Source organism: Haliotis asinina, chromosome 1 (assembly GCF_037392515.1).
Source record: "Haliotis asinina isolate JCU_RB_2024 chromosome 1, JCU_Hal_asi_v2, whole genome shotgun sequence".
NCBI lineage: Eukaryota > Metazoa > Mollusca > Gastropoda > Lepetellida > Haliotidae > Haliotis > Haliotis asinina.
Genome location: NC_090280.1, coordinates 89,281,363 through 89,308,171, shown reverse-complemented (window position 1 = coordinate 89,308,171; position 26,809 = coordinate 89,281,363). Strand labels below are relative to the sequence as shown.

Genomic DNA, 26,809 nt, shown 5'->3' with positions numbered 1-26,809 from the left:
CTCAGAATGTCTTGGTACCATAGCTACCATGGTAACAAGTTCCAAAACAACATGCAAACTCGGATATCTAATGTTACGATAGTTACTATAGTAATAATATGTTTCACACAGAAAATGTAACCTAAGACACCTCTCGTTACCATAGTTACTATGGTAATTATATGTTCTGCCACAAGAAACTCACCGTGGGTCATGATGTTGTGGAACTCCTTTGGATGCCCTGGGGGCTGATGGTGCTGCCGACCTCACCCTCTCTGGTTGCTGGGGGAAGGGGTGAAGGGGGGCAGCAAATCCTCTGGGTGGGGGAATGTCAAGGGGGTTCTGCTGGTTTTGAACCTCAGGGGGAGATTTGGTGTCTTGTTCCCGTTCTTTGTCTCGATCACGCTTCTTCTTTTTCTTCTTCTTCTCCAGTTTGTCGAGTCGACTCAGGGATGGCACTTTCGGCGCGTTTGGAAGAGGAGTGAGCATTGGTGGTGGAGGGATCCTACGACCTTCCAGCACACCTGTGAATCAGTACCAGGGATTGAGACAATGTTTGCTATCACTTTGACACAGTCAAATGATGGCTTTGTTGAGTGGCATTTCAGATGTTTGGAAGTACAATACTGACAGGCTTTCTGGGCAACAAATCCATGCTTATCAACAGTATATCAATCTGTATCAAAACTTCCCAGTCATGAAATAAAAGGTGTTATCCATAAAATTGTCAATATTACATGTGTACATTCACATCATGACCACCATACCCATCCCAGTGGTGTAAAGATACAGCGTTAAGCTATGAAATCCCTATCTGGGGCTCACAATGACATACATCAATTTACTACTCCAATAAATACAATCCATTACAAGTTATTTTGATGTAAAAACACGTGAAAGATCACCAAAACAGCTCAAGAAGAAGTCTACTTGTATTTCCCAGTTGGCTAAAAATAGCACAACCTGAACAGTGCCCCCTTGCTATAGGTTCCTCCCTAGACTAGCACCTAGTCTCTGAAATAAATATATTTTGCTGAAAGAAGTTCATAGTTAATCATAAGGAGCCCTGAGACTTTCTTCATTCTTGATGCTAGGGGAATATGGAATTGAAGCTAGGGGAATATATTTACTAGACGTGCATGGTCTTTCTTAGACATATTAGCTTCAGGGTCTGTTCAACAGACTAGTGCCTCCCCTAAATATCCCATCTGTACTGACTGAATTTGAAAAGAGATGATAAATATCCCATCTGTACTGACTGAATTTGAAAAGAGATGATAAATATCCCATCTGTACTGACTGAATTTGAAAAGAGATGATAAATATCCCATCTGTACAGACTGAATTTGAAAAGAGATGATAAATATCCCATCTGTACTGACTGAATTTGAAAAGAGATGATAAATATCCCATCTGTACTGACTGAATTTGAAAAGAGATGATAAATATCCCATCTGTACTGACTGAATTTGAAAAGAGATGATAAATATCCCATCTGTACTGACTGAATTTGAAAAGAGATGATAAATATCCCATCTGTACTGACTGAATTTGAAAAGAGATGATAAATATCCCATCTGTACTGACTGAATTTGAAAAGAGATGATAAATATCCCATCTGTACTGACTGAATTTGAAAAGAGATGATTCATGGTCATGACTTAAAGCAGATATAGAGGCAGGATACAATATAATATCAGGTTATGTTAATATCAGGTTATGTATGAAACCTGTGACTAATATCTGTTCTGTTGTTTTCTTAGCCCGAAACCACACTCAGCAATCCGAAAGTCACATGATGGCATGTTGTTAATACAAGGAATTGTGAGCATTGATCACTGTGTTGCTGTATGCCTTCTAGTAGCTTTGTATGAGGCACACAGCTTCCAAAATATTGTGTCCTACCTGGAGGTTTTGTCTGTCCTCCTGACCCCGGCCTGTTGCCTTGGTCCGGACTCAGGGGTTTCTTAATTGAAGGCCCTTGCTCCACAGACTGACCCGACCCACTGGACAGAGGGGGAGGGCTGGCGACCTGGTCACGCGAGGATGGTCCAGAACCTGGACGAGGAGCAGGTGCTTCCCTGGGGGCGGGGCGTGGAGGCAGAGGCTGTTGCTGCCGGATCATGTGGGGTTTCTGGGGGGTAATGTTGGGAGGAGAGGGAGCTTGGCCACCCCGACCAGTGCGGTAGGCAGGGGCGTATGCCTGTGGGGCAGAGAACTTCTGTGAGTTGTGGAAGCGCTGCCCTAGGGGTGGGTCTATTGTGGTGGTAGTGGTGCTCTCCTCCAGGGCCTCATACTGTGACGGAGGGTGCTCCTGGAAGACACAACATTAAGGAAACTGAGGTCATAAGAAAGGCACAACAATAAGGTAGAAGACACAACTTTAAGGAAACTAAGGTAATGGGATTCTCAAGGACCTACATAAGGAAGACACAACAATAAGGAAACTGAGGTAATGGGATTCTCAAGGACCTACATAAGGAAGACACAACAATAAGGAAACTGAGGTAATGGGATTCTCAGGGACCAACATAAGGAAGACACAACAATAAGGCAGAAGACACAACAATAAGGAAACTGACATTATGGGATTCTCAAGGACCTACATAAGGAAGACACAACAATAAGGTAGAAGACACAACAATAAGGAAACTGAGGTAATGGGATTCTCAAGGACCTACATAAGGAAGACACAACAATAAGGCAGAAGACACAACAATAAGGAAACTGACATTATGGGATTCTCAGGGACCAACATAAGGAAGGCACAACAATAAGGAAGAAGACACAACAATAAGGAAACTGACGTTATGGGATTCTCAGGGACCTAAAAAAGCATGATACAGCATTAAAGAAACAGAGGTTACATTATTCTCAACACAAGGCTACTGAATTTGGTTCACAGGTTATAGGTGAAAACAAGACCTGTCACTAAGGTGACTTAATCCCCCCACCACAAACTATCAAATCAAAGATAAAAAGTAATGAAACTGAAGGTTGCAGTTTAAGATGAAATAAAACGTGAAGAAAAGCATCTCTTGATATCTCTGTCTGTAGTTGTTCAAACACACATATATTCAGTTTGACCTTGAGATGAAAGTCATGGTGTCTTAATTATGCAAAAATATTACTGAAGAAATTGCTTAACAAAAAACATTCAAGAGAAATCTTGAAAGTCTATGAAGAAAATCCAGTGAACCATTCTTGAGATATCATGTTCACAATATTAGCATGCAGTTTATATGCTAAAATCTTAAAAGTTTCGCCGTAACCTTGAAAGTTATTGTAAAGGTCATCAAAATGGACTGGGTTCAAATGAAAAGAAATCCAGGGAACTGTTCTTGAGATATCTCTCTGACAAGGGAAAAATGTTAAAGCCCCCTTGTGACCATAAAATGTAGGTCAAGGTCTCCAAACCTGACTGGGACTTTTCACATACTGTTATGAAGCTAGGTACCAAATTGGAAAAGAATGTAGTCAATGTTTCTTAAGACATTTCATTTTATACTTACATATTGACAGACGAGCAGAGCTAAATACTATATCCAAGCCAGTGTTCATTAAATCAGTGATGACACCAGTGTCTTAGTAATCAAGACAAAAGGGAAGCAAATCTGCATAATCTTAGCCAGTTTGACTACCAGTGGCATTGTCATCAGATCATAAAGTGTCAAAGGAACTAACTCTGACATCTCCTTAAGAGATGAAGCCAAACCCACCTGAGAATGGGAGAATGATGATGGAGGTGGGGGGCGTGGCTGGGTGTGTCTGGGTGGGGGGCGAGGCTGGATGGCGTTAGGTCTGGGGGCAGGAGCAGGTCGAACTCTTGGTGGTGATCTGTCCTCGTCATCGTCAATGTCTGACACGTCCATCCCACCGACACTCACACCGTCAACATCCTCTTCTCCCTCCACGTGGCCATCTGCAACAGAATCAACATTGACATCTCATACTCACAGTAACAGTACATGCAAGACTGTATAAACTTATTACCAATGATAGGGTCTGTTTGTTGTTTAATGCTGCATGTGACAATATTCCAGCTATATGATGGTGGTCTGTAAACAACTGAGGCTGGACCAGACAACCCAGTGATCAACATTAAAAGCATCAGTCTATCCAATAGGGATAAGATAACATGTGTCAAGATGTGTCATGTGCCTGACCACCCAATCCTCCTACAATAAGCATGGAATGCTGAAGATCATTTCTAACCTAGGGTGCCACTGCACAAAGCGATCTTAGCACTAAGGTGACCTTAACTCCCATACCATAACATAGACCTAAGGTAACCTTAGCACCAGGGTGACCTTAACTCCCATACCATAACATAGACCTAAAGTAGCCTTAGCGCTAATATGACCTTAACTCCCATACCATAACACATGCCTAAGGTAGCCTTAGCGCTAAGATGACCTTAGCTCCCATTCCTTAACAGACCTAAGGTAACCATAGCACCAGGGTGACCATAACTCCCATACCATAACATAGACCTAAGGTAGCCTTAGCGCTAAGGTGACCTTAGCTCCCATTCCTTAACACAGACCTAAGGTAACCTTAGCACCAGGGTGACCTTAACTCCCATACCATAACATAGACCTAAGGTAGCCTTAGCGCTAAGGTGATCTTAACTCCCATACCATAACACATACCTAAGGTAGCCTTAGCGCTAAGGTGACCTTAACTCCTATACCTTAAGATAGACCTAAGGTAGCGCTAAGGTTGTTTTGAAGGACTCCCTGGTCTTCAGGGTCTATTACCAACGACAAACCATTCATTAGTTGTTGTGTTTAGCCATTTCCATTGATACAGGTTTCTTACCTTCAACCTCAACACGCAAGAGAGTGACTGGCAGGATGATCAAAATAACTGAGTAAGCTTTTTTTTTCGAAATTTTAGAATATTGTCTCACTGGTAATAGCCCATAATTTAATTGATGATAGAGATCAATTTTAGGCACTTTAGTTTAGAGATATCTTATTAAAAGTTGTTGAAGAATGATATTTGAAACATCAGGGTTTAAATGTCCACAGCTGAGATAAAGAACATTTTACTGTTGTGTTTCTCTAAATTCAGGACCAGCAGAAGATGGACACTCAAGAACAAAGCTACTGAATTATGAAGCTTGTGTCATTCACTGACCATGATCGTCTGTTATCATGTCAGTCTCCTCCCGGCCGTTGGCATAGAAAGCTATGTTTGCTGTCCGCTTGGTGTCCACACTCACCTGGAACAAGATAGATAACCAAGTAAAAAATCCATGTATATTTCAAAAGAGAACTACAAACTGTATACCAAACACTCATAACAGACTCCACAAGCGGGTTGTTTAGGGTCCAGGGTCCAGCTCCTCAAAGTATTCATAATGTTACGTCCTGTCATCACTTTACTGCTTACCATAGGCCTACAAATGTTGCAGCACTAGGAACGCTTTGTGGACCCTTCATGGAACAACTTTTACTGAGGTTCACCTTTACTGCCATTTTCTAACACTGTACTGAGGTTACCATAGTGACTTACGATCACCTTAGTGCTTTGTGAAAGGAGGCCCTGGTCATTTGTTGTATGAATAGACATGGTAAAAACAAACTAAAGATAGTATCAGACTTCAGTTATTTTAGTTTACTGCTTTCTTGTGTTGTTACAGGACAACATATTGTCTCACTTACACATCATCAGACAGCTTATAAACACCGTCAAAATCGTTTCTTGATATAAGTTCTAGAGAGTAACCCCCAAAAATAGTCACTAAAATAGATAAATATTCACAACGCCTAATGAAAGTGAATCATCAGAAACTTTCTCTTTTGGATCAAACATGTTTGCAGTGTCAAACTTTGATGCATAGCTTTGTGAGATCTTCATTAAATCTGAGTAAGACTGAATATTCTTCAGCTAACACGCACATATCAACATCTCATAATCATCAGCACAGTCATTCAACTATGCAAAGGGAAGTAACTCTAGGCATCATGTCCCCAATAGCAGTGCTAACTGTTCTCCATCAATACGTACTTCAATGCGTTCCTTCTTTCTCTCATTCCCTGCACTGCTGATGCCTCGATCACCATTGATGTCTGTCTTTTCACGGCCTTCAGGTGTAGTCAGGCTGTTGGCTCGTCGTGACAACAGTGGCCTTGATGTTCTGGGACGTTTGGGAGGATGAGGAGGTGTCACTGGAGTTGTGTCCCCTGACTTGCCTGGCCAGTTCTAGAAACATGGACAATGTCAACAAGTACATCAGTGGACTCACCTTCATAGTAAAGTACTCGCACTGATTTACATTGCCGTTCATGATATGTAGACTGTCTATCAAACCCAAGCCATTCACCCACCAGACCAATACAGCCTGTGGTAGCACATACATCAGTGGACTCACCTTCATAGTGAAGTCCTCGCTCTGATTTACATTGCCATTCATAATATGTAGATTGTCTATCAGACCCATCCCTGGCACCATGGGTGATGTGGGGTTGGAGGCAATCCGTTGGCGCTGATGCGACATGATTATCAGCTGGCAGTAGTGGAGCTGGCGGTTGCGGGCGTAGTCCCACGCAGTGGCATTGAAGTGGTCCACCACAGTCAGGTCAACTGTAAGTACAAACAGGAAAAAAGTGCATCAAGTGAACTCCGGAATATACAGAAGCCCATATAAGATAATCTTTGGAGGCCTGTGGAGACCTGCATACATACTCAGGGAATCACATCCCTCCACCATTTCAACACGCTATTCATGGTCGATCGAATATTTATAATTTTCTAAAGAAAGCATGACTTTACTTCAACACTTCAGTCCATGCTTTTATCTTAACCCTGAAATTCACAAGTCAAGGCCCGCCCAGGTGTGTATTATAAGCAGCATGCTTAGGTTTAGGGTGATACGATGTACACCTCTTTGTAGCAGTGTCTCTCCTGGGATTGGTAACACGGGAACTTGTTAAAGTGTTGACCAATGAATTTAAAGCATTTCACTTGAAGGTACGATAATTGTATGTACCTCCTTGCTCCAGGAGGAAGTTGACAATCTCCCCATGTCCGCGTATCGTGGCGAGATGGAGTGCAGTCCTCCCCTGGGCATCTGTATCATGGATACAGATACGTCCTGCAATCTCCATGATCAGCTTGGCTGCCAGCAGGGACCCTGAAATACACAATTCACCACCCCTTAAGACATCTTGTTGAATGACGCACATGGAATGAGTGAGTAAGGTTCAACACTTTAAATGCATGTTTTAGTTGAATGTCAACTGAGCTGGAGGTAAGCTTCATGCACATCTGTTAAGATGTACAGGCTTAAAGTCAGTGAGGTTAGTTTTACGTCGGTAGGGAACCAGAAAAGGGTTTCACACATTGTACTGGTGTGAGGAATCAAACAAAGGTCTTTGGCCTACAGGCTAAACGCAGTTACAGTGGAAGCTGTCACAATCGGCATCTGTCCAATCTGGCAAGTTGTCAACACCGGCATAAAATCAGTCCCGAGACTTGTACATTTATCATCAGCTCTGCAATCTGGAGCATTGTCTAAACTGGATTATTTATTCAGTCCCAGTGAGTGCCGGTTTAGACAGCTTCCACCGTATATTACTTGAAAGAATTTAAAGAACACATCACTTCTTGTCATGTTACTGAAGTTTACCTGTCTTGGCTGAGGGTTATGCAATAAGCACACACATTATGCATATTTTGAGCATTGAGTGTGTGGCCATATTGATGTATTTCCTTTCACTGCAAACTTCTTGTCCTCATGATAACCTTTCCGAAATCACCAGGCACTTAGATGGGGGGTAGTGAGTATGGTTTTACGCCGCAATATTCCAGCAATATCATGGTGGGGCGACACCAGAAATTGGTGTCACATATGGTACCCATGTGTGGAATCAAACCTGGGTCTTATGCATGCCAAAAGGCTAACCATTAGGCTACCCCACCTCCCCCTTAGTGGAGGGTGGGTGGTGGGTGGTGGGTAGTGGATAGTTGGGGTGGGTGGTGCATGAGAGAGGTTGGTTGTGGGTGAAGGGTGAACAGTGGAATGTAAGTGATAGGAGGCAGGTGGGTGGTGGATGGTGATGGTGGATGGCAACGATGGAAGGTAGATCATGAGATGCTTGGTGGTTGGTGTTTCATGGTAGTTGATGGTGAGGTGACTCACCCATCTCAGCAGCAAGAAGTAAGACTGTCTTGCCATCATCATCCTTGATCGCTGCTGTGTCTGCAGTAATTAATGTCTGAAACACCAAAACCAAACCTTGAAATAACTGCAAAGAAAAAAGCTATATCTAACTTCATTTGGTACTTTCAAAACTGCAGACATTTTCAACACTGCTTGAACACTGATACACAGAAAATGAATGCACATTCTTCCTTCAACATGTTGTATCAGCCATCATCATTTATCTGTAATTGTCACCAAAATTATTAGCATCCATGACAATCCCAAATCAAAACTGACAAATCAAAATCATTGTTACCAATAATCAAACAATATGTCATCTTATGGTTTTTGTTTATTTTTTCAGGTAGTCCTGAGTTTGGTCCAGACAATCCAGTGACTGATTTGAGAAAAATAAACATCATCTCCCTATATCAGATGGACTGGACAATCCACTGTTTGATATTATGAACAACAATACCCCTTGTCTAGGCATGATGATGAGCTCTCAGTAAAGCCAACAAACCTGAACAGTAACCACCTGATAGGCCCAACAACACAGTGATTGATATTGCGAGCAACGGTTCCCATAACCCACCTGCAGACACTCCAGCGGTTCTGTTCGCCGTACAGCCCAGTGCATCCATGTGCGGCCATTAGCATCCCTCTCGATCCCATCTGGCTCCTCAATGTGAGAGTTATCTGCCCTACTCAGCAGCTCGAAGTGCTCGATGTGATCCATGCGACACGCCCACATGGCTGGGGACAGTCCATCCTTGTCTCGGATACCAGGGTCTGCATTATGCTCCAGGAGAAGCTGCAACATGGAACATAGGCTCAACCAACACATCTACAACATGTGGACAGGGCAATTGATTCTACTGGGTGAGGTGAGGTGAGGTGAGGTGAGGTGAGGTGAGGTGAGGTGAGGTGAGGTGAGGTGAGGTGAGGTGAGGTGAGGTGAGGTGAGGTGAGGTGAGGTGTATAAGTAAAGGTTCATCCACTCATACAACAATGTACACGAAAGTGTGTGTGTGCGTGCGTGTCTTCATATGTGGCTGCTTGTACTAGTCCAAATGTTCACCAGTTTTATAGTGCTAGTCCTCTATGATCTCAGTAGGGATACCCTACTCCAAAGGCTCAGAGTCTGAAGTAGTTCCAGCAAAAATTGAGAGTGTGACAAAAATCTAGATTTGCTTCGCTTCGTTTGTATTACACAAACAAACATGTTAATGGACCAGCACTTCTCAGTACACTCACACTGAGCTGATCAGCCCTTTGATTATCCCTAGAAAGTTGAACTTCAGGGTTACAAAAACACAATCTTGGTTTCAAGAGACCAGGGATCGAACCGCTCCCTCTCTAGGCAAACACACAGTCCAGTTCACCATAAAGGTATTCTTAATGTTAAAGTATAGCTTGCACTGGTGGGAGTAAATTGACACTAGGGTAGCCGAAATTTTCTCTCCCTCTAAATAATTACCTTATGAAATAGGCATATGACAAGGGTCTATGCATCCTCGATATCTCCAGAGTATATGCTCCGATAAGTCTCCACTATACCCTGGACGCATCTACGGCTCTGCCAGATAAATTTACTACCTCCCTTTGCTGGCTCCGCCTTCTCACAGTAGCCAATGAGCTAGGCCGCCGTTATAACAGAGTTTGCCAGTGTCAACAAAGGTAGCGGTCGCAACTGCGAAGGTTTGCCCACAGTGCGTCCCAGATTTTAGGGAAATCATACAAACAAATTGACATGTCCGAAACTTCAAAACAACATATGCAAGAACGCCTTCTACCTCTTCCAGAGAACCTCTGCATGGTTTCTGTTGCCCAGTATAATCGGTTAGATAATTCAAAAAACGAAAGCGAGTTGTGATTGGTTCGCTCAACTTCCCAGCGTAGACACCTGACTGGATGAAAAGACAGTCAAGGGAGGTAATAAATTTATCTGGCAGAGCCGTAGATGCATCCAGGGTATAGTGGAGACTTATCAGAATGTATACCCTGGAGATATCGAGGATGGGGTCTATTGATTGCCATGCTTAACTTCATTGAAGGTTGTGCATGTTCAGTAAGTTGGTGAATCGTGTGCATAATGCTGACAGATCATAATCAAGGATATATCTGAGAATATGTCAGTGCCTGTCGTTTAAAGACCCAGACAACAAAACTCTAACAGTCAGTAACCCTGAAAAAAGAGCAAATCTGGATCAGATGCACCAATGATTCAAAGCAAACCATCTCCGTGCTACAAATATGCAAGCAGATAAAATGGGTACCCCTTCAATGGTAAAATACTCTTCATGAATATACATTAAGTCCATTTGACAGAGTGATGTATTAGGTTCTTGAAAACTCACAAAGTAGAAGAGCACTGAAAGGTTGTACAGTTTTTCTCTGAGAAGGAGCACTAACCCAATGTCAGCTAAAGTCAATTTATTGCCATGGAAACGAAAAAGCACAAAAAAAAGAAGTATTTCATCCAAAATCCTCAGCCAAAAAAAAGACACCAGTTCATTGCTAGTTTGGTGAAAATTTATTGAGTGTTTCTTATGTTCTGCTTCAAAATAAGAAGAAGTACCTCAACAGACGTACAGAGAGGTAGAGTCAATTTTAATAATTCCTGCAAAACATGTTGCTGGGGAAAAAAATGTTACCAGTCTGTACATGATTCACATGGAAGCTAACCCAATACACCAAAAAAACCGCACATTATTTTATGCACTGTGGACCATTGACACCAAAGTTACAACCCCGACACTAAAGTCATAGACCCTGAGTAACCTACTTCTATGAAACTGTCGGTTCTTACATCAAGCAAACCTCGACCACACACAGGATTACACAGAAACCTTAAGTGGTACAAGTTACCTTTCGACACTCGTTACCACAAAGAATCCGAGACACAATGAAAACTAAATCATTTATCAACTACTAAGATAGAAAACTATTATCTACAACAGTTCACAGAAGCATTAAGCCAGATTACAACCTCATGCATGCCCCAAAGCTTATCGAGGAATTAATTACACATCTCATGGCAGGTCATAAGGCTAATTGACCCTGGTTTATTTCCAATAAGGATACCAATCAATAGCAGTTTTCAATCAGATATAGATGATTAAATTTGGGCAAACCACACAATCAGATAGTAAGGTAGAGCCATCCAAGTGTAGCCTGGGGCACCTGCCCACTGAAGCTTGAGCAGGTATATGGCTGTGCTTGTACATATCACTGACAGGTGACAGGTCAGCTGTGTGACATGTTGAGTGACAGGTCAGCTATGTATAACCGGGTCACCTCAGCTCAGCTTACTGTATTAGGTTCTGGGTTGAAACAGGTGCCCTTCAGAACCAGACAAAAATTGTTTAGCATTTGACACGGAGAAAAATTTCAAAATTACCTGTAGTCTTCTTTCAAGTTAAAGTTATTAGCTCTCTGAGATACTCCCCGCTTAGTTCACAGTAAGTGAATGAATATTGTTGACACAATAAATCAATTAGGGTCTCATTAGTCAGTCTTCAGTCAATCATTGCTTGTCGAATCAGGCAACTAACTGGATCAGGTGATCAGGTTCACTGACTTGAGTGACATGAGATCATATCCCAAAATGCAATGGTCATGATGCTGATCACTGGATTGTTTGATCCACCCTCGATCATTTACAGATTACTGCCATATAGATGGAATATTGCTTAGAGCAGCGTAAGACAACAAACAAACACAAAAAGAACAAGTATGTATGTCAGAAGCTGCTGTTTATCTGTGTCAGCCAACAATGTAATTGTATATAGCTTGTAGAATTATAAAATTGAAAAGCTTCCTGATCACATAGCGCTGATTATAAATTCTACATTGTAGGTCAAGAGTGTTACAGATAACAGCCTGTCACACCTATCAACAATCTGCTCCAATCTACCTAAACACAACCTGGATGCCACTGTACTAAATTAAGCCTTAGCTCTACGCCAGTTGTAAGTCTATGTTAAGGTATGGGGGTTGTGATCACCTTAGCGCTAAGATCACTTTGTACAACAGCACCCTGTTCCTTATCACATCACGTGCATGTTGCACTAAATGGTTATGGCTATGTTTAGTCAAACATACCATGCACCGAAACCAGGGTCAAAATACCTCTATGTCAAACATACCATGCACCGAAACCAGGGTCAAAATACCTTCAAGGTAAACTGAAGCCGAGATAAACCTGGAGATAAAAGTGTGTAACATCTTTCTGAAAAAATATAATTCTGACCAATGAATACATTTAGCAGTATATCCTCAATTTTCTTTCGCCAAAAAGTTCCCGCAAGGCAGATTTGAACCACCGACCTAATGATATCAGCTAAACCTCTACAGTTGTACCAAATGAGCTATCATGCGCTAGGAGATATATTTCACCAAATATGAGTGCTTCAATCAGATTTCAAGAAAGACAATGAAATTTTATGTATGGAAAGTATATACTGAGAAGAAAGCAATAAATAAGTTGGCGCAGAAAATCCACATAACGCTGATACTTTAATGTGCGTGGACCAGATGAACACTCTGGCATGATAAAAGGTCAAAAGACCTGTGCATCTCTAATCAGATGTTTACAACAGTTGTGTACACCTGATAACCCACAGTGATATGAGTGTAGTGAGAACAGTGTTTGTAAACACCCCCAGACAAGGATACTGGATGAAATACATTCAGGTAGAGTTGTAGCACTGTGACCTACATAGCAACTATAGTACACCTATATAGCAACCATAGTACATCTATGTAGCAACCATAATACATCTATACAGCAACTGTAGTACATATATAGAGCAACTGTACTACATCTATAGAACACCTGTAGAACATCTATGTAGAAACTGTACTACATCTACAGAGCAACCATAGTACATTTATGAAGCAACTATAGCAAATCTATATTGAGTGAGTGAGTGACTTTAGTTTTAAGCTGCACTCAGCAATATTCCAGCAATATGGCGGCGGTCTGTAAATAATCGAGTCTGAACCAAACAATCCAGTGGTCAACACCATGAGCATCGATCTGCGCAAGTGGCAACTGTCAACCAAGTCATTGAGCCTGACCACCTGATCCCATTAGTCGCCTGTTACAACAAGCACAGTCGCCTTTTATGATAAGCATGGGTTGCTGAAGGCCTATTTTACACGGGACCTTCACGGGCCTAGCACATCTATGTAGCATCTGTAGTGCATCTATGTAGCAAACGTAGTACATATATAGAGCAACTGTAGTACATCTATAGAGCAAATGTAGTACACTAATGTAGCAACTGTGGTATCATTGTTGCAACCACATGTATGTGACAACTATGGTACATCATTGAAGTAGCTGTAGTAATTCATGTAGGAACTGTAGTAAATTCAAGTGTTAACTTCAAAACATCCTTGCAGAATCTATCTTTCACTTACAGATGCACGCTGAAGAATACAAATCGCATTTCATGTAAGAAAATCTTGATTTCTTAAACGTATTTCACATCCTCAATAAACATTCAAATGATGATAAAAATATTTCCCGCGAGGCGGATTTGAACCACCGACCTAAGGATGTCAGCTTAACCTCTACAGTCCTCCGCTCTACCAACTGAGCTATCACGGGGCTGTGAGAGAAGCATCACCTACACTACGTATTCAGTGGGTGACCATACATACAGCTCATTATGTATCGCAGTGTAGACTCTCACAAAACTACAGCTGAATACATCCTAATGCTAATTGACATGGCCATGTCTGTTATTGATATCACTGTACACACAGGTGGGTATTATGAAGTACTGTATTTTCTCTAATACAGCATGTAAACTGACAGGGCTGTGTGAGTTATAGATATCTCTGTACGTACAGGAAGAGATTACTCCACTCAAGACGAAGTCATGTATTTCCTCTAATTCTAGACACTGTTGGACCAGACTGTGTCTGTGACATATCCCTGTGTACAAGCAAGGTGCACACATTAAGTGTACAAAAGAGGTGTACATATGAAAAGCTCTGTGTTGATCAGATACAAGTCAAATTCATGAATCACCACTGTGTAACTCAGGCTCTGTATATGGGACATGTGTTGAGCAATTTTCCATGATTTATTAGAGGTAACACGGTATATTGGTATAGGAACACATGACTCAGTGGTAAACTTCTGATCAATTTCATCCACTTAGGACAATGTTAACAATCTCACATAAATAGAACTGGAGTAGGGACTAATATTAGCTTGCTTCAGGGGCTAGGGTAGTCTAATGGTTCACGAATTCGGTTGTCACAGGTTCGAATCCCCACTTGGGTACAATGTATGAAGCTCATTTCTGATGTCACCTGCCATGACATTGCTGGAATACTGCTAAAAACATGATAAACACATCCTCACTCACTCACCCACCTTCTCACATTAAAAGAATTGTGGCAGGGCTAATAATAGCATGCTTCAGGGGCTGTTGTAGCCTAATGGTTAATGCGTGAGGCCTTTTCCTGATATTCCCTGTCATCATATTGCTAGAATATTGCTAATAGCTGTGTAAAACAATACTCACTCACTAACAATAGTTTGCGCAATGCCATTTGTCTTAACTTTCTGCCCTATCTGAACTTGATATCCTTAAATCTTCGACCTGACTCATGGATCTAGGACCTGACATCATTCTGTCTGGGTGCTATCATCAATGACTGGACTGTTCGTCATGAAAGGAAACTAACCACTTGTTTGTATACTTCAGTTGTCATGTACAGAAATAATGTTATCAGTGTGACACATCGTTCTGAAACAGTCTTACAATCTGATAAATATACAAATGACTTCTACTAGGAACAACTTTTCAGCACCATATATCAAGGTCTGATTTTTCAATACAATGCTGACTGATACGGCCAATAGATTCCAAAACCATTTCCTGATGTGTGGATGGCTACGATGGCTACAAACCACTGGGCATTACATCGTAAATGGAATATTTCACACAATTCATATGCAGTTTCTAAAGCTCCTTCACAGACTAGTGTTCCCCCCTTGGGTTCAGAAAGGGCAGGGTAAATTCATGGAAAAGGGCACTTCATAACCTCAAAGGGCATGTTGGTGAGGATTATTTAAAAAACAACAACATGTATAAGAAGTCAAATTGTCTTATGACTTCAATTCTAAAGTTCGTTTTTACTCTTCTCAGTTTGTTTTTAACATTAGTATTTGAAAAAAGCATTTCCAATCTGGAAAATATACACTCATCATAGTAAACGACAACGATTGAGGCGAAAAAGGGCAGGGCGCAAAATAAAAAGGCAGGGTGCAAAAGTCAAAGGGCAGGGCACTGCGCCCTCCTTAATGTGCCTAGAGGGAACACTACAGACTGTAAATAGCGACTGACTGTAGCTGACTATCTGTACTGGCAGCTAAATGACTGACTGTCACTGACAGCATGACTGAACTCTCAGTTTAGTTTTAGCCATATTATAGCAATGTCATGTGGGGAACACCAGAAATGGGCTTCATATATTGTATCCAAGTGGACTTTGGCATAACAAGCGAACACTTTAACAACTAGGCTACCTCAACACCCCCAGTCAGTGACAGAAACTGACTGACTGTAACTGACTGAAACTGACACTAGAACCTGACTGTAACTGACAAACTGATACTAGAAATTGACAAACGGACTGACTGTAACTGACTAACTGATACTAGAAATTGACTAACGGACTGACTGTAACTGACTAACTGATGCTAGAAATTGACTAACGGACTGACTGTAACTGACTAACTGATGCTAGAAATTGACTAACGGACTGACTGTAACTGGCTAACTGATACTAGAAATTGACTAACGGACTGACTGTAACTGACTAACTGATGCTAGAAATTGACTAACAGACTGACTGTAACTGACTAACTGATGCTAGAAATTGACTAACGGACTGACTGTAACTGACTAACTGATACTAGAAATTGACTAACGGACTGACTGTAACTGACTGACATTTGAAAGACTAATGGACTGACTAACTGAGACTAGAGGTGACTAATAGACTGACTGTAACTGACTAACTGATACTCAGAAATTGAAAATTTTTATTCAAACACAGTTCACTGTCATTGGCACCTACTCATCTTTGAGTCAGTGAGACAGAGACTTTAGTGTTTAAGTTAGTTTATGGCTCTATTTCATCTGTCATGGCTGACTGGTCGTCCAACACAGTTTTCCAAGTGTGAGTATTCTGTAAATTGTTTTCAGGAATGTACACAGACTTAATTATTCCATAAATCAATGGCATCACCTGACCAAAACATGTGTCTCCTACTGCCATCTCAGAAATCAATACATGTTAGGTCACAATTTCTACTTGCCAATACAGAAAATATTTTCCACATTATTACACAACACAATGACACGAACATTGCTCTTTAAGATTCATATTGTCTGTCTCAACCCCTCTCTGCAATGCTAAAGGCCTAAATAATCAAGTACAGATTTTTCTCAGGTTCTGAATCTCAGTTTATTTGGGTTTGTTGGTTACTATTAAAATTATACACATACAAAGACTAAGCATTAATCTTTAAGTTTCATAGGGCTGGCTACTATGCTCTCCACCAGTAGGGAGGTACCAAACGATTAGCTGGAACAATTTCTGCCAACATTGTAAGTCTGATGATGGATAGAAAACGTAAAAGGAACAATCTTATTCAATCTGTCTGTGTATACATCATTAGTGAGCTTATCTTATTGAACATTGTGTAGGCTGGTTTCTACCTTCTCTACCATGAAACCATAAATAGGAGTGACAGGACAATTAGGTGTCATGTATTTCTGCCAAACCTATCAAGACTAAAGTTGCATAGAAAATGAGCAAGGGCACAATCTTATTCATTCCACATGTGCAAAAATCTTTAAATGTTGTGGATTTACCTTAGTGAACACTATCATATTTAAATAGCCATTAAGAACATAAAACAAAATATATCTGAATTTCAACTTTTATTACTATTTCCTGCAAGGAATCCCAGGCAAGAGATCTTAGCGAATTTCTTGAACACTGTAATATTCAGAAACAAAATATTTCAAGATAAAAAACAAATATATTTCATTTTATACCCAACTATTAGTTCCTACAAGTTTTGATAACTTAGTGATTAGAGTGACAACACTGATATAACAATATTAAGTGCCCATTTCCTTATATACTTGGCATACTACAGTATACATTTTTGAAGTACTAGTAGCACATACTTAAAAATTATTATCAAAATCTGTGTTTTAATTAGATTCACAAACTCCCAAAATATCTGTCAAACTTCAAACAAATGCAAAAACCATTCATGCAAAAGTTCAAAAAGTTCCCGCGAGGCGGATTTGAACCACCGACCTAAGGATGTCAGCTATACCTCTACAGTCCTCCGCTCTACCAACTGAGCTATCACGGGGCTGATAGTGTCTTGCACTTCAGAGCAAGTAATTCTCCTGGAAGCCTACAGCGAGGGCTTGTAAATCAATACTAGCTGAGGCAGGGATTGACGTCATACAGCTATTAGCAGTAACCTGCCTGGCAGCCTGGCCGACCTGCTAACATATCACCCAGCTCCACAATAACCAGCCTCTTAGCTACCAGACATGAAGATTACAATACCATGAATCTCATACAAATATCGCATTACAGTTTCTAAAGGCCCTTGGTTAGTCTGCTGTAGAAAAATATAGATGAATCTTCAGGCCCTAATTTGATAGATTGCACTAGGGTTACAACAAGGAAGTCTAGACTTTCATGTTTTATTTCAAACACTGAACTCAGCCATAGTCATTTTGAGACATGAATTTTTAACATATGTTACAGCTAAACGTAATCCTGTACCCCAATACTAGCCAGTTTATGTCACTAAATACATGACCTGGATTTTAATGGACTAGTACACAACATATATTTCAAACATATACATTACAATAAAAAATATCTGTACCAAAATACAAGACATTGTTATTTTTTGTCACTGAATATATGTTGTTTCAATTCAACTCTTAGTCACCTTGAGACAGGTATCTTTACAAATGCAATCAATGCAATTGTTTCCATACTTCGCTATAAGACACTGTATATCACTGACCACTGAACGGTTGCGACAAGTGTTTCAAATCAAACAAATTTTCACATACAAGACAATGTAATTGCTACTAAATACAAGTCATCTCAATTTCACTTACAGTCAGTTTGAGACAAGTTAATTTCAAATATATATATGTTACAATCAAACTCCTTCTTGTATCTAAATACATTGTACACTGTATTGCCCTAAACACAATTCATCAAACTGTTCAGGAAATATTTGCGAATATGTTTCTTACAGTACACCAGCACATTAAACTGAACTCACTAAATTAAGTCACCAATATTTCTGCGGAAATATTTCTAGACAAGTATTTTACATTACCATTCAACAAATTTCTGTACCTTACTACAAGACATTGTATGTCTCTAAACACAATTTATCTAAAATTCAGTGGAAATGTTTTGAAGCAATTATTCTAATTACTTGTGTTACAATCAAACTTGTTTCCGAGACTGTATGTCACTAAGGACAATTCATATAAATTTCCATTGAAATATTTGAGACAATTATTTCAAATATATATTTTACAATCAAACTTAGCCCTGCAACCCAGCACAACAAAATATATGTCAAGTCAATCCAACTTGCAGTCAATTTCAGACAAGCATTTTATAAATATATATTTTACAAACTTCTGCACCCCAATACAAGACATTGCATGTTATATAAACTGAAGTCACCTCAATCTAACTTGCAGCTACTTTGAGACAAATATTTTTAACAAACAGTACATGTTTAGAACCAACCATGTACGCTAACACACGACACTGTATGTCACTAAATTTAGTAAACTCGCTTTCACTAGAAGTCAGTTTGAGACAAGTATTTTAAAACATATATGTTACAATCAAACTTGTTCCCATAGATCAATGCAACATGATAGTGTATATCGCTGAACACAATTTATCTAAATTTGAATAGAAACATTTTAAGATTAGAATTTCAAATAAATATATTTTACATGCTCCTATACCTTTATACAAGACTGTATATTATTAAACACAAGTCACCTCAATCTTACTTGAAGCTACTCTGAGATAAGCATTTTTAACAAACGGAATATCGTTACAACCAAACACAGTCCTGTATGCCAACAAAAGACATTGTATGTCACTAAACAGACGTCAAAGAAACCTCAGTGACTGCATGACTGCTTGCTCTGAATTCAATGTCAACCGCAAGTTATTATTAATATCTGTTCTGTATGGCAGGTCATTACAATGACAGTGTAACACAACGAGGCATTCATCGTGAGTTTCACCTACATTCTGTGGGGCAGAACACTGTTTACTGAGGGTGTGTGGATAAGGAATGTTGAGACATTACTGGGTCAATGTTTATTCAAGACAATCAAAGATTTACACAAGACTGAGTGCCTGTTGTTTTTACAAATAACTTTAAATCAAAACTTTTATCAAAAGTGGGCTATGACTGTTTGAAGTTTTCATTTTCCATAGAATGTTTGACACAGATTGTGTTAATGTATTGCTGTTCAAAGCTACACATTAAAAGGGTCGGCAATATTTTAGATGAAATGAGGTGAAAAGGAGTTTGATACTAAGAAATGTTGAGTGAGTGTGTATAGTTTTATACCATTTTAAGCAATATTCCAGCGCAATCACCAGAAATGGGCTTCACACATTGCATCCATGTGGGGAATCGAACCCGGACCTTTGAAAACCTTTAACAACTGGGCAAGTACACTGCCTCTAAGAGCAACGTAGACACACACTAGTCCAGACTGTGCCTTGCCATATATGATGCTCAGCTACTGAGTAAGTGACATTGCCAGTTACTGAGTGAGGGAGGGAGGGAGGAAGGAAGGATGGGTTTACCATGTTTTTAGCAATATTCTAGCAGTATCAAGGCATGGGACACCAGATATGACCCTCATACACTGTACCTACGTGGAGAATTGAACCTGGGACTTCGCCATGGCAAGGAAATGTCTCAACCATTAGGATACCCACTGCCTCAAAAAGTAAAAGATCTTCATGACCAAATGGAGATTATGTACTGATTTTATTGAGTATGAATTAAAATCTTCAAAATAACTTTAGACAAATCTGACTAACTGACTACTTGACATGAATACGCATAGCATGAAGATCCGGTTAAGGAGGGTCTAGCTGAAAGACATTCAGTTTCTGAACTTCATATAACTATTTGGAATACCTATTTATATTTAAGACATCACTGGTAAAGAATTGAAGATTAAATCATGACATCTCCATAAACTTGATGTGAAAACCCAATGAGATCTTCATGACTAAAACAACATTCTTGAGTTACTGAGTGTCGATTACACATGAAATAATAAGATAAATCTGACTAACTGACAAACAGTTGCCTTTACATTGCCAGACCTACAGATAATCTGAGGGTCGCGGAGTTATGTACTTACTTGTGGTCATCTCAGTTATGTATCTTTATATTCCTTGGTAACCTAATAAATTGTACCCACCTCCCTCAGCCTCTGTTGAGGGATTTTTCCCTAGTTTCCGTTAATTGTTAAAATACATTATTGTTTACGCATTGGTTTACATGTTTGTTATATATCTGATCTGTAATATGAGAACCTATAATAAAGACTGTAGGCTGCCAAGCTCATGTATTGAAATAGAATCTCTGAAACTTCCTCAGTTGTTTTATTGATCCACAGTTAAGATTTGAAATTTTTGTGTTTACGCATGTAGATCAAATTCAGTGAGCATTGATATAAATTCAAGCGTACTTGTATGCAATAGACTAAATAGGAATTGTAAATATTTGCGTAATTTACACACCTACGCAGCTTATCCATACCTCTGATGAAAGAAAAGACTGAGTGAGACCAAAAACAATATAAACAGACATAAGGACTTTCGTAAAATGTTCTGTCAGACCTGTAGTAATTCAGGAGTTTTTGTAACTGACAAAGCAACCCTCTGAATGGCTTATATGGCTGTTGTCACAGTATGCATAGACTTCCTTCCTTGTCAGACCTCCCCACATCCTGATGCAAACAGCTTGGTGCCTTCCTGCACTGAGCTGCCTTACAAATACATGCTGGTCTGCTGGCCTGAGACTAGTAATAAATGCTGAGGACAATGATGGTTATAGACCTCACTGACTGGTAGTTGTCGAGGACTGGTTCTGAACCAGTTCTCATGGCTTAGCATGATAGAAAAATATATGTTGTAAACATATTTATTTTGTTCAAGCAGGACGAACCTCAAACTAGTGAAATTCGGTTTCAACCAGACTAAGACTGGTGTGACTTGTTTTGAAGAACACCAGTTTCTGGGGCTACTGGTTGTGACTTGCTTAGAAGAACACCAGTTGCTAGGGCTGCTGGTGCAAAATGACCAGTCATTTGATTTCAGAAAATGGCTCATTAACAAGACTTAAGAAAAGGATATTATCAGTCAAGGTGAGCATGACTTCTTTAAAGGTGATAATGGTGAAAGTTGCTTACTTAAACAGGTGCCACATTTGATCACAGGTGAAAATGGATCCATCAAAGGTCAAAATGGTAAACATGGTTCCATCAGAGGGGACAATGGTACACATGTCTCCACTAAAAAATGAACATGGTGAACATGTCTCCATCAAAAGTGAACATGGTGAAAGTAGCTTCATAAAAAAATGCTAGATTTAATCATTGGTAAACAACTGGCTTCAGTAAAGGTGAATATGACTCCATCGAAGTTGGACATGTTGAAAATGGTTCCATCAAAAGTGGACATGATAAATATGGCTCCATCTCAGGTGAACAAGGCTCCATCAAATGTGAAAGGAATAAAGGGGTGCTACATGTATCTAATGGTCAATATGGCTTCATTTAAGTAGTACTTATCTTCATTAAAAGTACAGGATCAACAACATCCACATTGATATTGTGATGACAAGATTGTTTTACTGTTATAGTAATAATTCATACTTTAATTCATCCAAGTTATTTTTCAATAACTACTTTAATAATCTGAAACAATTTACAACACTGTGTCAGAACACTAGCAGAAGTAGATCTATTTTCACAAATAATACCATCATGAACTCAAAACAAAATACCAAAAACCATAAACAGGAAAATAAAAAACATAAACCAAAAAATAAAATAATCCTGTTCTGACTGTGATCTACCTAGCAAAAAAGTGGTTGCCCAACTTGTACTTAATGTTATTCAAACTGAATCAAACATGTATGAAGAAACATTCAGCGTCAGTTTTAGTGTCTTGGAACACTGTGAAAGACAGCTATCATATCCACACATTCATTTCCGTGTGGCTGACTGCCAACATGACACTGTGATTACATTACATCATGCCCTTGGGCGGCAGCTCCCTGCTGACCTTTAACCTTTCAACATCTCGTTAGTAGCTGTTAGCGTAAACGATGGACTATTACATCCCTTTTAAACACAGGCTGATATGTTCCTTCACATGGAGCTATCAGCAACTACTGAAGCAGATTTACATAGGAGGAAACATCTTGTAATACATTCATGTAAATCATTCATGAATTCATTTCGCCTTGTTCAGAAGCAGATATTTGACTCCTAGTCTGCACTTAAGTTCAGCCAAAATGATTCCAAAATAAAAAAGAATCCTTTCTTTATTTGTGATCACATCAATAGTTTGTGACTTAGTTTCACATGTAAAACTACAAATGAAGAGTTTGAGGCATTTCAGTAATTCACATTAATCAAATGCAGTGAAAAAGTACAGATTAAAATATTTTTGAAATTTGAAAGATGAAACCTTTCAAAATACTAATGTTAGCAAACATTTTTACTTCAATTTGTCTGCCACTGGCCTTTTATAATCTTAAATAATTGGGAGAACATACTGTGTTCGAAAATCAGAGCCATATAAAGATATAAAGATACAATTGAGGCTCTAAACTTCAAATAATATTAAACATTAAATAAATAGATTTATCATAATTATAATATACCTCTCATTTTCAAACACAGTATGTTTATCTCCATTCGACAATAACCACGTTATTAAGAATGAAAACAAAATACACACTGTGTTGGAAAATCAGAGGTATATAACATAATTATACACCTCTGAACATCTTTAATTAACCAGTCATGGTCAAGTATTTACTGAAGTCATGGTAAAATTCTTCTTTCATCAGTTTTTTCAGGTAGCTTATGAATTACCTATGAGTCAGTCTGTGACTTATGCCAGGAGCCAGAGTCTAGTTTATTCTGTGTGGTCTGACAAGTTCAGCCTATGATAGGCCATGTAACTACTAACATCTGCTACAAAATGCTATGAGACAGGTTTGGGCAAGCAGACTCAGACATTCTGTGCACATACTGACAATTTCATTGCATTAAAGACAACTTTGGATTTTCAATCTATCACATTAAACATGGCTCCACTGTAGGTAAACCTGGCCCTAACAATAGAGAACATGGCTGGCTAGATAGTAGTTAAATATGGCCGTAGTATAGGAGGAACACGGCTCCACTGAAGGTTGCACATGGTTCAAAGTTAAACAAGGCCCTTGCAATGAGGAACATGGCTCCACAGAAGGTTACTCATGGCTAAAAGATAAACAAGGCCCTAGCATTAGTAGCAATGGGCAACCTGGCTCCACTGAAGGTTACACATGGCTCAAAGTTAAACAAGGCCCTTGCAATGAGGAACATGGCTCCACAGAAGGTTACTCATGGCTAAAAGATAAACAAGGCCCTAGCATTAGTAGCAATGGGCAACCTGGCTCCACTGAAGGTTACACATGGCTCAAAGTTAAACAAGGCCCTTGCAATGAGGAACATGGCTCCACAGAAGGTTACTCATGGCTAAAAGATAAACAAGGCCCTAGCATTAGTAGCAATGGGCAACCTGGCTCCACTGAAGGTTATAGATGGCTCAAAGTTAAACAAGGCCCTAGCAATGAGGAACATGACTCCATTGAAGGTATATATATGCCATAGTAACAGGGGACAAGACTACATTCCAGGTGAACATATCTCCTTCATTGAGACTAATCTCCATTACATCAAACATGGCTCCATTGAGGGTGAACCTGGCCGCACGTCCATTATAGCTCCATTTTAGGTGAAAACCGAGATCCGATAAAGGGGAACCCATCTCAATTACTGACACTAGGTGTGCACATGGCTTTACCGTGATTTGAAGTTTGAGACTCTTCAAAAGTTAACGATTGCATATTGATAATGAGTGTTTAATCATTTGAACATCAAAGGAATAATCCAAATCAAATTTGATATCCAACAGAACATTTCCCCTCCATCAATTCTGGACACAGCCGATCAATACCTCATCACAGGAAGGCTAATCAATCACCAACTGAATCAATGACTGGAACAGAACTAAACCAAGCAGTAAACAGCTGGAGATCCTCATAGTTTGGTTTTTTGTATTTTAATCAAAGGATTTCATAATTTTCTACACTAGGAGGAGTTCTTTAGGATGATGGAAACAGGAATGGTCAGCTTGTAGTTGCAGCAGTCACTGTAGGCTCATGGTGTCTAAGAAGGATGTCCACGTTGTGCTGCTTGGTATCTCAGTGGGCTAGTACTAACAAACTGACAGACATCTGGACTAGTATCAGCAGACACACTCAGATACATATATATACACACAGACACAGAAAAAGACAGGGACACAGAGATAGATAAAGACACTGATGACATGTAAGTACAGGTAAAGACACTGACACAGGAAAATACACAGACATGGACACAGATACAGATGCATGCACAGGAAAAGACACAGCTACAGGTCGAGACACATCCGGTCAGACACAGAAACATAGGCAGACACACGAGTGGAGACACAGATACAAATTGACACAAAGACACAGATATAAACACAGGCAGAAAGACAGATATAGACTGACACAGGAAAAGACACAGATAAGACACAAATACACGTAAACATAAAGATGTGAAGAATCTATACTGAAATATCACATATATAATAAAGAAGTTGTCATCCATACGGTATGTTACTTTCTTATAGACATAAACCGTTTATTAAGCATAGGATGAATCTAAACTTTATTGTAAAAGTTTGTGATCAAACAATGATGAAATATTTCCCTAAGAAATTACTACATTTCATAAAGTTGAAAAATGCCAAGCAAGAAAAAAAGTGTGTTCTTGATTTCTCTTTCTCTAGATATATCTAACTTTTGTAGCCTTTGCATGGAATAAGATAATTTTTAAAAACAATTGATGTGTTTAATTACTTTTTGAATAAATACAATGTCAAAACAAACATTTCTCAGTAAATACGAAGTGTCTTACCGCTAGACAGTCATGACTGGGCGTGGTGACTGCCCAATGAATGACTGCTCGACCATGTGTATCCTGTATACCAACATCTCCGCCATAGTCCAGCATCAGACTCAAGGCCGATATGTTGGCATCATGACATGCCTGGTGCATAGCAGTAGAACCATCTAAAAGCAAACAGTCTCTGGTTAGCACACAACTATTTTTTATGATTTTTCTTCTCAAGCTGGATTCTATTGTTTGTTTGTTTGTTTGTTTGTTTGTTTGTTTGTTTGTTTGTTTGTCTGTTTGTTTGTAAAAAGCTGCACTGAGAAATCCTCTGGCCATATAGTAGGGGCGACTGTTGAGGGAGAAACTACTATTGTACCTGATGGTGATAGTCTATTGTGGCCAACTATTGCAATAAATAGATGAGTGAGTTTAGTTTGTATATTCAAGAGTGAGAGAGTTTAGTATTGCGCCGCACTCAGCAATATTCCAGCTATGGTATGGTGGCAGTTTGTAAGTAATCATGACTGAACCAGACAATCAAGTGATCAACAGCATGAGCATCAATCTGCACAATTGCGAACTGATGACGTGTCAATCAAGTCAGCAAGCCTGACCATCTGATTCTGTTAGTTGCCTCTTACAACAAGCATAGTCATCTTTTGTGGCAAGCATGGGTTGCTGAAGACCTATTCTAGCCCAGATCGTCACGGGTCATAATAAATAGATAGGAGACCAAAAGTCAAACAGTGTTGTGTCACAGTTTTCTCAAAGGTATAGTCCCAAACCTTTATTGACAGTACAAACTTTCTGAGTAATCTGACATCAACAAGACTCATTGGTCACCACAGATAATCAGCAATGCTTAACGAACTGGAAATCTCCACATGCATGCTGTTAGCTAGTTACACTCATAACCAAGCTTTAACAAAAAGTTTAACTAACGTGGCCATGAGGAATAAATAGGTCATTTAATCAAGATCAAATGAAGGACAAGTGAGTGAGTGAGGTTAGGTTTACGCCACATTCACCAATATCTCAGCTATATAGTGATAGTCTGTAATTAATCAAGTCTGGACCAGAAAATCCAGTGATCAACATCATAAGCATCAATCTACCAAGTGAAGATGCGAATGGAATCATGTTTTGCTTGTTTGTAAATATTCATGTCTGGACCATACAATCCAGTGATCAACATCATGAGCATCCATCTAGTAATAAGGATACAATGACATGTATCAGTCATTAGTCAACAAGCCAGACCACATGATTACATAAATCATGTCTTATGACAAGCCAGAGATTTTCACAGGCAGAAAGGAATCAC

The 26,809-nt window shown here is 39.6% G+C and overlaps 1 protein-coding gene and 2 non-coding genes across 3 annotated transcripts in view; all 3 read right to left on the bottom strand.

Annotated features, from left to right (window-relative positions):
* Window positions 1-26,809, bottom strand: part of LOC137254761 (espin-like) — a 41,201-nt gene that overhangs the window by 8,789 nt on the left and 5,603 nt on the right. Inside the window, exons 4-13 of the mRNA XM_067792550.1 lie at window positions 25,507-25,661; window positions 8,727-8,945; window positions 8,129-8,204; window positions 6,977-7,120; window positions 6,359-6,570; window positions 5,995-6,189; window positions 5,122-5,206; window positions 3,699-3,901; window positions 1,885-2,293; window positions 185-503 (exon numbers count right to left, since the gene is read on the bottom strand). Of these exons, the coding sequence (XP_067648651.1) occupies window positions 185-503; window positions 1,885-2,293; window positions 3,699-3,901; window positions 5,122-5,206; window positions 5,995-6,189; window positions 6,359-6,570; window positions 6,977-7,120; window positions 8,129-8,204; window positions 8,727-8,945; window positions 25,507-25,661 (2,017 nt within the window). The remainder of the gene's footprint in view (window positions 1-184; window positions 504-1,884; window positions 2,294-3,698; window positions 3,902-5,121; window positions 5,207-5,994; window positions 6,190-6,358; window positions 6,571-6,976; window positions 7,121-8,128; window positions 8,205-8,726; window positions 8,946-25,506; window positions 25,662-26,809) is intronic.
* Window positions 13,666-13,751, bottom strand: Trnay-gua (transfer RNA tyrosine (anticodon GUA)). The gene is given in 2 exon segments: window positions 13,666-13,701; window positions 13,715-13,751. It is a non-coding gene; the product is annotated as a tRNA-Tyr (tRNA).
* On the bottom strand, window positions 17,470-17,555 carry Trnay-gua (transfer RNA tyrosine (anticodon GUA)). Its single transcript is given in 2 exon segments — window positions 17,470-17,505; window positions 17,519-17,555. It is a non-coding gene; the product is annotated as a tRNA-Tyr (tRNA).